Raw genomic sequence first — 12,375 nt, 5'->3', positions numbered from 1 at the left:
ACAGACACTTATTCCAGTCTTGAATGGATCAGGGTTTCAATGAGTTTTTTCACATTTTCATCCATATAGAGAAAAGCCACTTTAATATTTTGCAGCAGTCCATGCATCTATCCCATCCTGCTGATATGTATGTTGGGTAACCATACATACATATACCAAGGCTTTTTCCCCCTTACAAGGGAGGTAGCCAAAAAGGGAAAGGCATAAAAACACTCCCACCCATTTCATCCCTACATACACTCCACACCCCTCCCATCCTCCCTCTCATCTGAGCACCTCCTGGATGTTGGGTAACCAGTTGTCTTATATCAACACTCCCACTCTCTTTTGCCTTTGTAATGGTTTCTCAATCCAAGAAATAGTTTAAACATGGTCACCTACTGCTATTGCCCATTTCCAGTACATTGCATTTTTTGGAATTGAACTTCATTTCCCATTCTTGGCTCCATGCAAGAATAGGGTCTAGATCTTTTTGGAAGTCTACAGTCCTTGTTTTTCACTATTCTCATGATTTTTGTGTCCTCTGCAAACATGTTGGCATAGCCTGTTGTACCTTCCATCATGTCATTAATGTAGAAAAGAAACATTATTGGTGGAATGCCACTCATTAGTGCTCTCCATCTTGTCATCTTATCCTTTACTTCTGTCCTCATTTATCTTCCCTTAAAAAATCTTTCATCCATTGAGTAGTTTGCCTATTAGTCATCCAATATGCTCCAGTTTCCACATAGGTTGACTGTGAGTTACTTTATCAAAAGCCTACTATAGGTGGAGGTACACATAGTTCACCCACCCCTTTCCCTTTGCAACACATCAATCATTCTTAAGTAAAACCAAATAGACGGTCAGAAAATTTGTCTTCAAGATATTTGTTTCATGGATCTTTCACATTCCCATACTTTAGTGGTGTCTCCTTACTTCCACATTTGTGAATTGGTATGACATTTGCCCTTTTCCAAGTAAGTGGCACTATGCCTTCTTTCAATGAAAATATAATAAGACTGAATTTTGTCTGCTAGTTGTTCCCTACATTCTTTGAGTATCCAATTTCAGATCTCATCAGGTCCTGAAGCTTTTGTCACATCCAATGAGGTCAAAAGGTTGAGCACTTCCCTCATGTCTACTTTACATCTAAAACTGAATTTTTGCTCCTCTTACTTTTCTCAAAAAAACTGCTCTCTTTTGTGAAGACCAACTGGAAAATTTAATTCATTATTTCTGCTTGGGCTGAGGCCTCTTCAAAGAACTCACGACCCACTTATAAAATTGGTGAATTTCCTTGTGTCTCAATTTACCATTTATAAACCTGTAAAACAATTTTGGTTCATCTTTGCATTTATCTACTAAACCTCTTTCAAAATTGCTTTCTTCCTGCAAATTATTGTATAGTCATTTCTAGTTTGTAAGCTTCATTTGCTTTATTATTTCTTTTCTTCCCATTTGCTCCTTATTCCCTTGGTATTCGTAAATTCCTCCCAGATTCCTTCTTCAAAGAATCTTTTTAATCTTAAATAATCTTTTTTCCTAAGATTGAGTCTCCCTTGCCTGTGTGATTAATTCCTTGGCTCTATTTCCTCATTTTCCAGCATAGATTAAATTGTTACATGGTCATTTTTCCTATGGGACAAAGGTAGTTCAATGAGGTGATAATGTCTGGCTCTGGTTAGTAATGGATCTAATCTTGTGGGAATGTCACCTCTTACCCAGTTCACTTCCTTTACCCAATGGGTCATTGTGTTCTTCACTGCTATGCTATTTCCCCAGGAATCTGCTCTTAACATTTGCCCCATTCCTCCCAGTTGACCTCACTGCAATTAAAATCTCCAATAAGGACTAAATTGCTAATTTGATAGTTTTCTATAGGGGAGGTGCTGTGTCCAGTAGAATTTCTTGATAGTTTCTTTCCAAGGTTTAAGGGGGGGGGGGTGCATATGCCACCATAAATTAGTACTAATTTTCAATTGGATTGCTTCAACCTTGTTTACACCAGGTTTGCTTCTTTACACCTTTATGCCACTTCTTACCACAAACTTTACTCCTCCCATTTTATCTTCTCTGTCTCTTCTCCAGAAGGTATACCTATAGTTCCCAACTGTGGATCAAAATATTTTAGGAGTTTGGTTTCCACTAGACAAAATAATAGGCTTGTTTATCCTTAAGTTGTCATTTATCTCCAACTTTGCTGATAGTAAACCACCAACATTAGCATATGCTATTCTAAGTATCATTGTGGTATTTCCTTTGCAATAATTTTTTTTTTTTTTTTTTTTTTTTATCCTCGCCTTCTGATTGACAACTCACCAAAATATTGTTGTTTTCCTTTCATCCTCCTATAATTTTTGGCTTTGGCTTCCTGTAAGGACTTTCATGTCTTTCCTCAATCCTCTTTGTTAGCATCTTTCCTAATCCATCATTTTTTTTTTCTCATGCTAAATTCCAAAACTTACCGATTACTTTGTTTGCCATGACTTACTTGAACTTTATTTTCAATGAATGTGTGCCATTCCTCTCATATTTACTTAACCTACACATGCTTTCAATCTGATCCATTACAACCATGTCCTTCCTTAGAGTTATTTAGGTAATTTCCCTTATTATTTGCATTTTTCGTTCCTGGCACAACAACCATGAGGTGATGTGTTTTCGACAACCAAAAAGTAATCTTGTCAACAGCTTTGAACAAGAGTGTTTTTTCTATTACCTTGACTAGTGGTGGGCAGCTACCGGTGATATTACCGGTTTTATCGGCAACAAACTTAATAATAGCTTACCGACAAAAATTTTGCTACTGGTAAAGCTTCGTTAACCGGTAAAGCTTCGTTAACCGATAAAGCAAAAACCGATTAGCAAAGCTATAACAATGTTTATGTGTCATATGTGTTCTGACTGGTATTACTCATGGTTGTCTCTGGTCCCCTTAACCCCCTACGTATGTTGTCAGTGTGACTTAGTGTAGAATAACAATCTGATGAGGACCACAATGGAAATAAGCGTACATGCTTTTTGTGTTATCCTCGGCAATTTGCATTGATTATTCCAAACTATGTATTCTTGTCATTATTTGCACTTCATGTATATTGATTAATTGCCAAATAAAGTCTATCTATCTATCTAACTCGATAAGATATACCATAACACTCAGAGAGCGGTAACTTCGGTAAGCACGTCTCGGCTTGGTGGTACTGAGTGACACTCGGTACCACCAAGCCGAGACTTGCTTACTCAAGTTACCGCTCTCTGAATGTTATGGTATAGCTTATCGAGTTATCGGTTAACGAAGCTTTAACGGTAGCAGAATGTTTGCCGGTAAGCTATCGTTAAGGTTGTTGGATAAAACCTGTAACTTTACCGGTAGCTGCCTACCACTACCACCTCCAAACATGAACCTGCATGCAGACACGAACGAAAATGTATACACCACACCCACCCTCAGACACCCTCCATTCACTCACTCGCGCGGTAGATACTAGATAGCATACTATAGTAGCACCAATTAAAGTATGACCTTTTCCCTTTACAATGACATAACAATAAAAACAATATGTAAAATAGAACCAGAGATATAGCTTATTAAAGGACAAAAACATTGATTTTTCGAACTCGACTCGAACTTGTGACGTCACTACTACCTCACGAGACTTTTACCGGTAAACTGTCGGTAATTTCGGTAACTGTATTATTGTTCACCAATAATTTCGATATTGAAATTAGCGGTATTTGCCCAGCACTAACCTTGACTTCCTTCTTGGCTATCTCTTTCCTGTTGCTCCATGATCTCTTTAAAGGTCAGATATCAACAGATATACCATTCGCTAAAAATCATCGTATTGCTCGAAAAAGTACTTTTTAAAAGCATACAAATAAAGTTTTTACCTGTTACAGAAGAATTTATTCAGAAAATTCACTTTTAATTTCGCCTCACATACCACTTTTCCGAAGTCGAGATGTTCTAGTCGATTTGTAATTAGTACCAGTAATCGCCGCTAGGTGAACCGGCGGTGACGTCACAGTTGCCAAACAATCGGACAAAGAGACACACGCTGTACTTCAGCTCAGTCATTCCAATCTTCATGTTCGTTTTTAATCCAAATTTGTTCGCAAAAATGGCTCATTGTGCATTCCAATTCGGAAGGATAGTATGTATGGTGGAAGAAGAAGAGGAAGAGGAGTTTGATATCGCCGAACATCGCATTGTAAAGCCTTACCAGTTCGAACCGATAATAGGACAGCCCGTTTCTTTGTCGGAATACAGTGCAAGTGAAGATGAAGAAAGTGGTGAACAAAATAGCGAAGAAGAAGGGGAAAGCGATTTGTCAGATTCAGAACCCGAGACCACGGGGGAGGAGACGGAATTCGACGGCGACGTTGATTTAGACGGTGCCGAGAATCAAGATGGGCCTACCACCCCTCCTAGACGCAAACGCAAAAGATCTGACCAGTCTCATAGGATTGGGAATACCAACTGGTAAGAAATTCAGTGCATTATTCCTTATTTAGGCTATCATTGCAAGCATGGGATGGGGTCCTTTGTTTTTAAGTAGACGATTTAGGCCCCTACTTCGATTGTAGTCCAGGCCTACCAATAAATTTTTGCTCTTTTTTCCAAACTTTTAATTTCAGAAGATTGAGGACATAAGCCTGGGGCCAGCCTCTGCACCGAGGTCCTTCCAAGTCCAGCTCAACCTTTTATTTAATTTGTAGATAAATTAACTTTTTTATTTCCAGGTGTACATGCGGACACTGCCTACCCATGCAAACAGCGAAAGAAAGTGTTTGTTGCAATGAGATGGAGCAGGTCGCAGAGAAATTAGATGAAAAGGGTAACTGCATTATAGACCATGAAGGATTTCAAGTAAATTGCTTAAATGAGCATGTGCTGGAAACAAGTTTCTGGGAATTTCTGTAGAAGCATGGGCCCATAGGTGATGAAGAACCAATGCATGAGTAAGAATCATTTGTCAGTCTCTCTCTAAAATTCCAAGCATGGGGGGGGGGGAATAAATGATATGAATTGCCTTGTGGCCATTTCTTCCTGCAAGATCGAGATTATTCATTTAAAATACGACACACGACTGACAACGCAAAGGCGATACGATGCACTCTCAGAATAACAATATTGTTTGGCAACTGTGACGTCACGAACGCGGAATTCCCCGAACGTTCCCGAAGCGCACGGGCGGGTTGTTTCGAACAGCAGACGACGCAATGAGATGAAGACAAACAACTGTTTTTGCCAAATTTTGCATTGTCAGTCGTGTGTCGTATTTTAAATGAATAATCTCGATCTTGCAGGAAGAAATGGCCACAAGGCAATTCATATAATTTATTTTTCCCCCCATGCTTGGATTTTTAGCGAATGGTATATCTGTTGATATCTGACCTTTAAAGGTAACTGTATATTTTTATCCTCATTTGCTGTTGTTCTATCCTCTTTTTTCCTCCATGGTGTCGAGATTGTTTCTCTCATTTGTCAAGTTTCATTTTCCCTTCTCAATTTATCAGCCTGCTCTTTGAGCCAGGTTTGTTTCCTTTTCTTGCTGAACTTTTTGCTCCAGATCGTGCATTCTAGCCTCATGGGAGGAAATTGAATCACCAGGTCTTTTTAATTCTGTTAAAAATTCACTTACCTACATGGAAGAATATCCAACTTGAAACTTTTTATTCGACTTCAATCCTAGCACTACATTGATCAAATTTTTCCATAGTTTTCTCTTTTTTTTCGTGAGAAACCTTAAATATCCGTCAATTTTAGTGTAAATGAAAATGTAAACAAACTAAAATTATTATCTTGTTTTCTATCACGAGCGACTTCGGAGACGAAAATCACTATTTTCCCTTCCTGACGCTCTCCAAAAGTTGGAATCAGCAATGTTTTGCCTCTTTTGTAATCTTTTCTGCATGAGGGGACGGGGGGAGGGGTCGCTGATTTAATGAAGCGGCCTTGCTGTGGATGTGCTGTGTCTTGTGACACTGCTTCTGACCCAGGGCAGTGGGCGAGATGCAGGGATGATCTGTCGTCCAGGAGGTGCAAAGATTTGAGGGAGGGGGAGTAGAGTATGATAGGGATGGAATGGGTGGGAGTGGCTTTATGCCTTTGTTTTTCGACTACCTCTCTTATAAGGGGGGAAAAGCCTTTGGTATATGTATGTAATCGTGAATAGCTTGCTTCTACCCTGTCCATTGAATTGGCAAATGTTTTCACCTGGCTTTGCCTGTTAAACACAAATCTTAGGGCGTCGCGTCGTGGCGAAATAAAAAAACACTATTTCCCTCACTGTGTATGTATTTACCTAATTATTCAACATAGGAAAGGAGCAACGTTCGTTGGATCCTGATTCCTATTCTCACGTGAATGTGTGTGTGATCGTGCGTTCCTTTTGCTGGGAATGGATTTTCTGACATTGTTTTTTTTTTTTTTTTTTTTTTTTTTTTTTTTTTTTAATGAAGGACAAGCTGGGATGAAGTTTACCATGCTGTATTGCACGTTTGCTTTTCGCCGTGGGCGTAGTCTAGGCCTGTTGCTATCTGGTAGCATCTGTTCCCTTCACACAAACACGACTTTGACGTCATATACACCCTAGTCGGAGAAATTTTTCGATGTCTATAAGCAGATTCGTCAGTAGTATCTATCTCCGATGCATAGATGTATAGTGAAAGTTTATCAACGAAATTATATCATAACCTAAAGACTATTTATAAAACAGCTAGCCCATAATTCAACATGTTAGAGAACTAATTAAATTCTTGTTCAGTGATGACTCGCGTAACAAAAGAAAAATATTAGTTATCTTCCATGGGATTATTTCTTTGTTGAACATGTGTAGACTACTCACTTTTTCCCTCCCACCTCTATATTTTTTTCTATTTATCTCCCTCTCTTCATCTTTGTTTCCTTCTCTCCCTCTCTCGTTGTAAACGATTGTTTCTACAGCGTAATAGATATTTTTCATCTCATGGGCCCAAGCGTCCCAGTAAAAAGTTTAATTATAGTGATTTGTTACTACTAAATAAAACTAATTTTATTACACAAGTTACATACATTATTTTAGATTATTTACACACTATAAAAACAAAAGCTTCGCCAAAAGTATTAGTTCTAGCAAATTACATGTTTTTCTTTTCTTTTGCAGTCATTCCTACATAGCTTGCCCCATCTTGTCTTGTTTTATTTTCTCTTTTGTTATATTTCAATGTAATTTCTTGGTTATTCACTTATCGTTTCTGGATAGTGCCTTAAAAAGGCAGTTTAGTATTATAGTAAGAATGTATCCCCACTAATTAGCTCTTTGTGTGTTGGCCTCAGTCCTGCTCGTTGAAGGCCTTCTGCTCCTGGGGTCGTCGTCTTCGTCCTCGCGTCCCTCTTTATACCTCTCTTACCACTCAAAAACACGTGAGCGTGTGGTGTACATGTACCCCACAAGCATGCTTGTCCGTAAAGTGCAAGTTTGTGCATGGTAGAGTTGTGTGGTAGTTGATCTGACTCAATGGCCGGAAAGGCCTAAAAGGGTCACCGCAATTAGGTCGTGTCTGGTCATGACGTCGGGTCAGTCCCTGTATATATTCTGTCTGCCCCGAGCGGGCAGGGCATTCAGTCAGTCAGTCTGACTTCTGCACTTGTAACGCGTCACTAAGCCTTCACGGTCGGTCCCCCACTTGGGGACCACGCCACGTCCGTCCTTAGGCCGACGCACACGTATCTTAATCCGAACAAAGGGCTCAAGCCAAACCGCGCATTACTCTCGTTATGTCACATAGTCCATAGTAACATACTCATATGTTACAAGGGTGAAATCGTCTCATCTCCATACGCTTGCTGCAGCAATCCCAGTGCTTCTGCCGGAGTTTTCCCTAGCTGGACCATCCAAGTTTGTTCGTTGCTCTGTGGTCATTGCTTGACGATCTAAAACAGGGTATGAATATGAGAGCATGTGGAAAAGAAGTTCAATGACTGCAGAAAGCTGAAATCAGTTATATACTCCAGGGATTTTACTTTGAAGGGGAAAAATTGTAGTTTGTATTTTAGGTTTTAAATATTTTATGACACCGGTCCTGGAACTTTTCTGATACACCTTGTATGTTCTGTACATTAGCATTGTACCCGGCGGTTATCATGTTTTCTTCTGTCTTTCTGGCCTCCTAATATTAATCATTATTCTCCCCTTTTCTTCACAATCGTGTACAGTATTTTCCTCAGCTGTTTTTCCTTCGTTTACAAACCTGCGGCATTCGACACGATCGCTATTCATCAAACTCAATGACGATGACGTTTTGGCAATAAGATCTCTAGTTTCAAATTGCGATAAATGAATAGCTGAAAGAGCACTTGTGTAATTCATTTAGCTATTACATTTAGGGAAGTACTAAAAATATATTCCTGTAAAATTAGACACCTATAATTCAGTGATTATACTTTAAGAAAGAACTACCTGTAGCCCGCGAGTATGTTACTTGGGCTATGGTGCCAAGGGTGTAAATTCTGGTTGGTTTGTTGGTTTGATTATGATGAAGGCGCTAACGTTGACCTTGGACCTATATACATAACAAGATGGGTCCTGAGAAGAAGTGGCCGCGCTGGCTGATGATGATTTCTGATTTTCTATAAGCGAACTATGGCTCATCATCTTCCAGCAAAAAATTATCAAGATGTGACTAGAACTGCTGACTACCAACACCTCGCATTTTCTTGAGGATCATTGTTTTAACATCCAACCACAATCGCTCAATTGCCTGTGTGCTCATGTCGCTGGATCTACATAAAGTTGCTGGTGATTCACTGTTTAATGTTGGTAACCCATGGCATTTAAATTACTATGAACAGGACACTCATCTGAACAGGCGCGGATCTAGGAACAAAGTTTGGGGGGGGCCCGACGGCAGAATTTTCGGTTGTTTAACGAGCATTAGCATTACCGTTTATCGTACAATAAAATCCTCACACGGGGCACCAATGTAGTGAGTTCCAGCGATAAACCTTTCATATATTTAACCAAACAGCAAAACAACCATTCAATGCGGCAGATACCAACAGAAAGAGAGAGAGTCGAACGCAGCGGTCACTTATATAGGCGGAAATTAGCGGAAAAACAGTCAGCGGAAATCAAGATGTTATCGAACCTTCCAGAACTTTCCAGAACTTTCATAAATGATACAATGATAATAAAAATGGATTATAACATGGATTAAACATGGATTATAAAAATGAAATAGTGAACTGAAATGAAATCGGGCCAAAGGGCCAAAGCCAAAAGGGGGGGGCCCGGGCCCCCTGGGCCCCCCCCTTATATCCGCGCCTGCATCTGAATGTATCACCGAACCACTTGCACATTCCCTTTCAATAATAGGGTTAGAGTGTTTCGATCTCGCCGGCAGTCTGAGACCGAAAACCCAAGGCCCGTCAATTCTACGTCCACGCTTTCCGTTGTTTTCGTTCTGCATAACTGTCTTCGGATAGAGGTTGTCTCCATTCAGCATCCTTCCTCGGTTGTGCTTCCGTCAACCAGCAAATCTTGCCTCGTCAATTTGAATGGGGTTATCGTTTATTCCAACCATCTTCTCTTTTCGTTCATGAGAAACATTGGCTCAGGTTGCAGTCCAGTTTATTGTTCATGTCTGTATAATGGATATTTTTATTGCTATTATACACCCCTATCGAGGGCAACGAGGCTTGAATTTTTCTGTACGCTTTCGTTTTTCCTCCATGACAGAACCGCATTTATGGCACGGATCTTGTTGAACTGTAACTGGCAGATTGTGTTCTCTTAAAAAAGTGACTGCTGTTTCCTCTGTCACGATGATTCTTCTATAAAACTCCTTCAGTAACATTTTGGAGTACCTTGAAGTTCTAAAGTATTTGTTAACTGGTTTAGGCCGAGGAAAGTTTTGATTTAGGAGCTTTATTTGCTTCTTTTTATATGGTCAGGTCACGTGTTTAGAAAATGTAAGACATAAATATCTATGTTTGACCTCACCTGACCTGATGGCCTGGGTTAACATATTGAGGTAGACCTCACACTATAGTAGCACCTATTTTTTATGTTTCGTTGTACACAATATGAAAACAAAGGTTATTTTTTTTTTATCTCTGAGGTAACATCCCCACTAATTTCATCTTATCATCACAGCCTCCATATGGTCTTCTAGATTTCTTAAAATTTGCCCGATTTCTTCACACATTTCTTAGTTTTATTATCTCCCTTTAACTTTTTTACCCCTAGGGTTCATGGTTTTAAAGTTTGTTGCACTGATTGCAAAACAAATTTGCCCTATCGCTAGCTTTCTTATTCGATTTATAATCTATTGTGCTTAAATTAGCTGATCCCGCGTGATGCCATAATTTACATATATCGCATATATCACTCAGCAGCCCGTTTTGATTGCCTCCCATCTCCTTATTGTATAGATTGCAGTCTTTTTCTTGATTTGCGGGCCTAATATCCACTCAGACTCTAATCTTGCCGGTGGAACCGTTGTGTTCAACATATATTTCTCTCTCTCTGGGGCTTTCCTTCCTTTTGATCTTTTCCGGCCGTAGTCCTACCCGAAGAAGAGTCGCCACTCTACCACAGTGCACTTCTTGCCTAATATATCATGATCCCATCTCTTGAACCTTCTATTAACAATAATCATAGCACGTGGAATGTATGGTCAAACACAATAAAAATATTGCAGAGAAAAAGTCACCTGCATGGATCTTTTAGGAAAGAATTTTGTATTTGCGTAAGACGCTATCGGAAAAAACATAATTATTAGATCAACCAATCTATTTGAGAACGATTTTTCAAGTAAGCAGTTGGCAAGTGATTTCTTCAGTTGTAAGGAATTTTTTTCGTTTTCACCAAGTGTGTTACGATATCTGGTGTTTCAGAAAGTTTCGGTCAATGGAAGGTCATAACTTGTACTCCGCATGAATAATGATGTTAATAAGAATAACAACAACAACAATGACAATAATAATAGAACATTCAAACTCTGTAAGTGCTAGATTAACATACTATACAAAATGTATGAGTTTTAATGGTGCAATATTTACGGAATTGCAATATAGATAAAGTTCGTAAACGTCAAAAGAAACGACGAAGCAGAAGTCTGCGGGACAACTAGGCAAGCCGACTGCCGCATGCGCAAGTCGCAAGCGACAGTTAGCAGACGACGCCGAAAGGGGAGGGACGTGCTAGCAGGGTCCAGCCTGAATTTATTTACCAAAATGCTTGCCTCTTTTCGCTTCAGTGTTTTGACCAGTGCACAACGGTGAGTCGTTGGTTTATCGTTTTAGTGCGTTTCACATAGGACTAATGTAGTTCATAATCTTGTGATGCAGAGGAAACTGGAGAATATGTTGATTTCCCTTCCGCATCTCCCAGGCATTGGCAAGTGGTAACGAAGGGTTACAACACGATTTGTGCACGTAACCTGTAGTAATGGTAGTTGTTGCCCAGTGATACTTCAAACTAAAAGCAATGACATGAGAAACTAGTACCGTGTAACGAAACTAGGAACATTGGTTCTTGCGTCCAATGTCTATTGATCTTAGGAATTTTCCAATGTTGGCTACGTTTGTGGTGCTCAGCTCTGTTGAAACGAGTATACTTTGGAAGTGAAACGAATTAGCTAGGTTTCGTAAGGACACCATTGGACTTATGTCATGTTACATAAAGTCAATGGCTAGAGTTTGAAAAGTATAAAGCGTGTGTTCAGTTATTCAAGCAAGGAAAAGAAAAAAAAAGGCAAGTGAATGTCTTGATATTCGTTACAGTGCATGTTGACTATTATTACATATTGGCACGCTGTGGGTGGAAGGAATTTGCTATATAGAATGTGTGGCGTGATACTTGAAATGCATGGATATAAATTGTTTTACTGTGTGTGTGTGTTATTTAAACTGGAGTCGGGACAAGGACGAGAGCCTAAGGCACATACCACACAACTAAGGCACATACGACACAACTGCACTTCCACAACCAACCCCCCACTCCCCCAGGACACCCATCCACCCCACCCCCACACTTCCATCACCAATAGAGTGAAAGAATAAGTCGTTATGATGAAGAATTTTGTTTTAAGAATTTGACCCGACGGTAGATTGTAACCTGAAATTAGGAAAGCGTCTATTCGAATGTGCCCAGTACTAATTTCACACACACACACACACACACGCACACAAACCACATAGCATAAAAATCCTCTCAACTCACAACTCAACCGCACCTGCTGTAAGTTACAAGACTGATCAAAACTGTACATAGCTCTTCCCGTGTTAATATCATATAGTTAATTACTCGCGCGCGCGCGCACACACACACACACTAAACAACAAAAAACAAACTCCATCTCACACACACACACTCACACACAACACACGCACGCGCGCGAGACTGT

The 12,375-nt window shown here is 39.7% G+C and overlaps 2 protein-coding genes across 2 annotated transcripts in view; both read left to right on the top strand.

The window, feature by feature from the left end:
• Positions 1–4,092: 4,092 nt before the first annotated feature.
• LOC143036648 (uncharacterized) lies at positions 4,093–4,929 on the top strand. The gene is made up of 2 exons (XM_076204206.1): positions 4,093–4,465; positions 4,726–4,929. Exons 1-2 carry the CDS (start codon positions 4,104–4,106, stop codon positions 4,904–4,906), a joined length of 543 nt encoding a protein of 180 aa, XP_076060321.1. The 5' UTR covers positions 4,093–4,103; the 3' UTR covers positions 4,907–4,929.
• A 6,162-nt stretch (positions 4,930–11,091) lies between these two features.
• The window catches only part of P5CDh1 (delta-1-Pyrroline-5-carboxylate dehydrogenase 1), a 64,846-nt gene continuing 63,562 nt past the window's right edge, over positions 11,092–12,375 (top strand). The window contains exon 1 of the mRNA XM_076205026.1: positions 11,092–11,247. Coding sequence (XP_076061141.1) covers positions 11,117–11,247 — 131 coding nt within the window. The 5' untranslated portion in view covers positions 11,092–11,116. The remainder of the gene's footprint in view (positions 11,248–12,375) is intronic.

Source organism: Oratosquilla oratoria, chromosome 21 (assembly GCF_046742065.1).
Source record: "Oratosquilla oratoria isolate Oo_2021 chromosome 21, ASM4674206v1, whole genome shotgun sequence".
In the NCBI taxonomy this organism is placed as follows: Eukaryota; Metazoa; Arthropoda; class Malacostraca; order Stomatopoda; family Squillidae; genus Oratosquilla; species Oratosquilla oratoria.
Note: the sequence above shows the minus strand (reverse complement) of the source record. Positions and strands in the feature narration are given on the sequence as shown.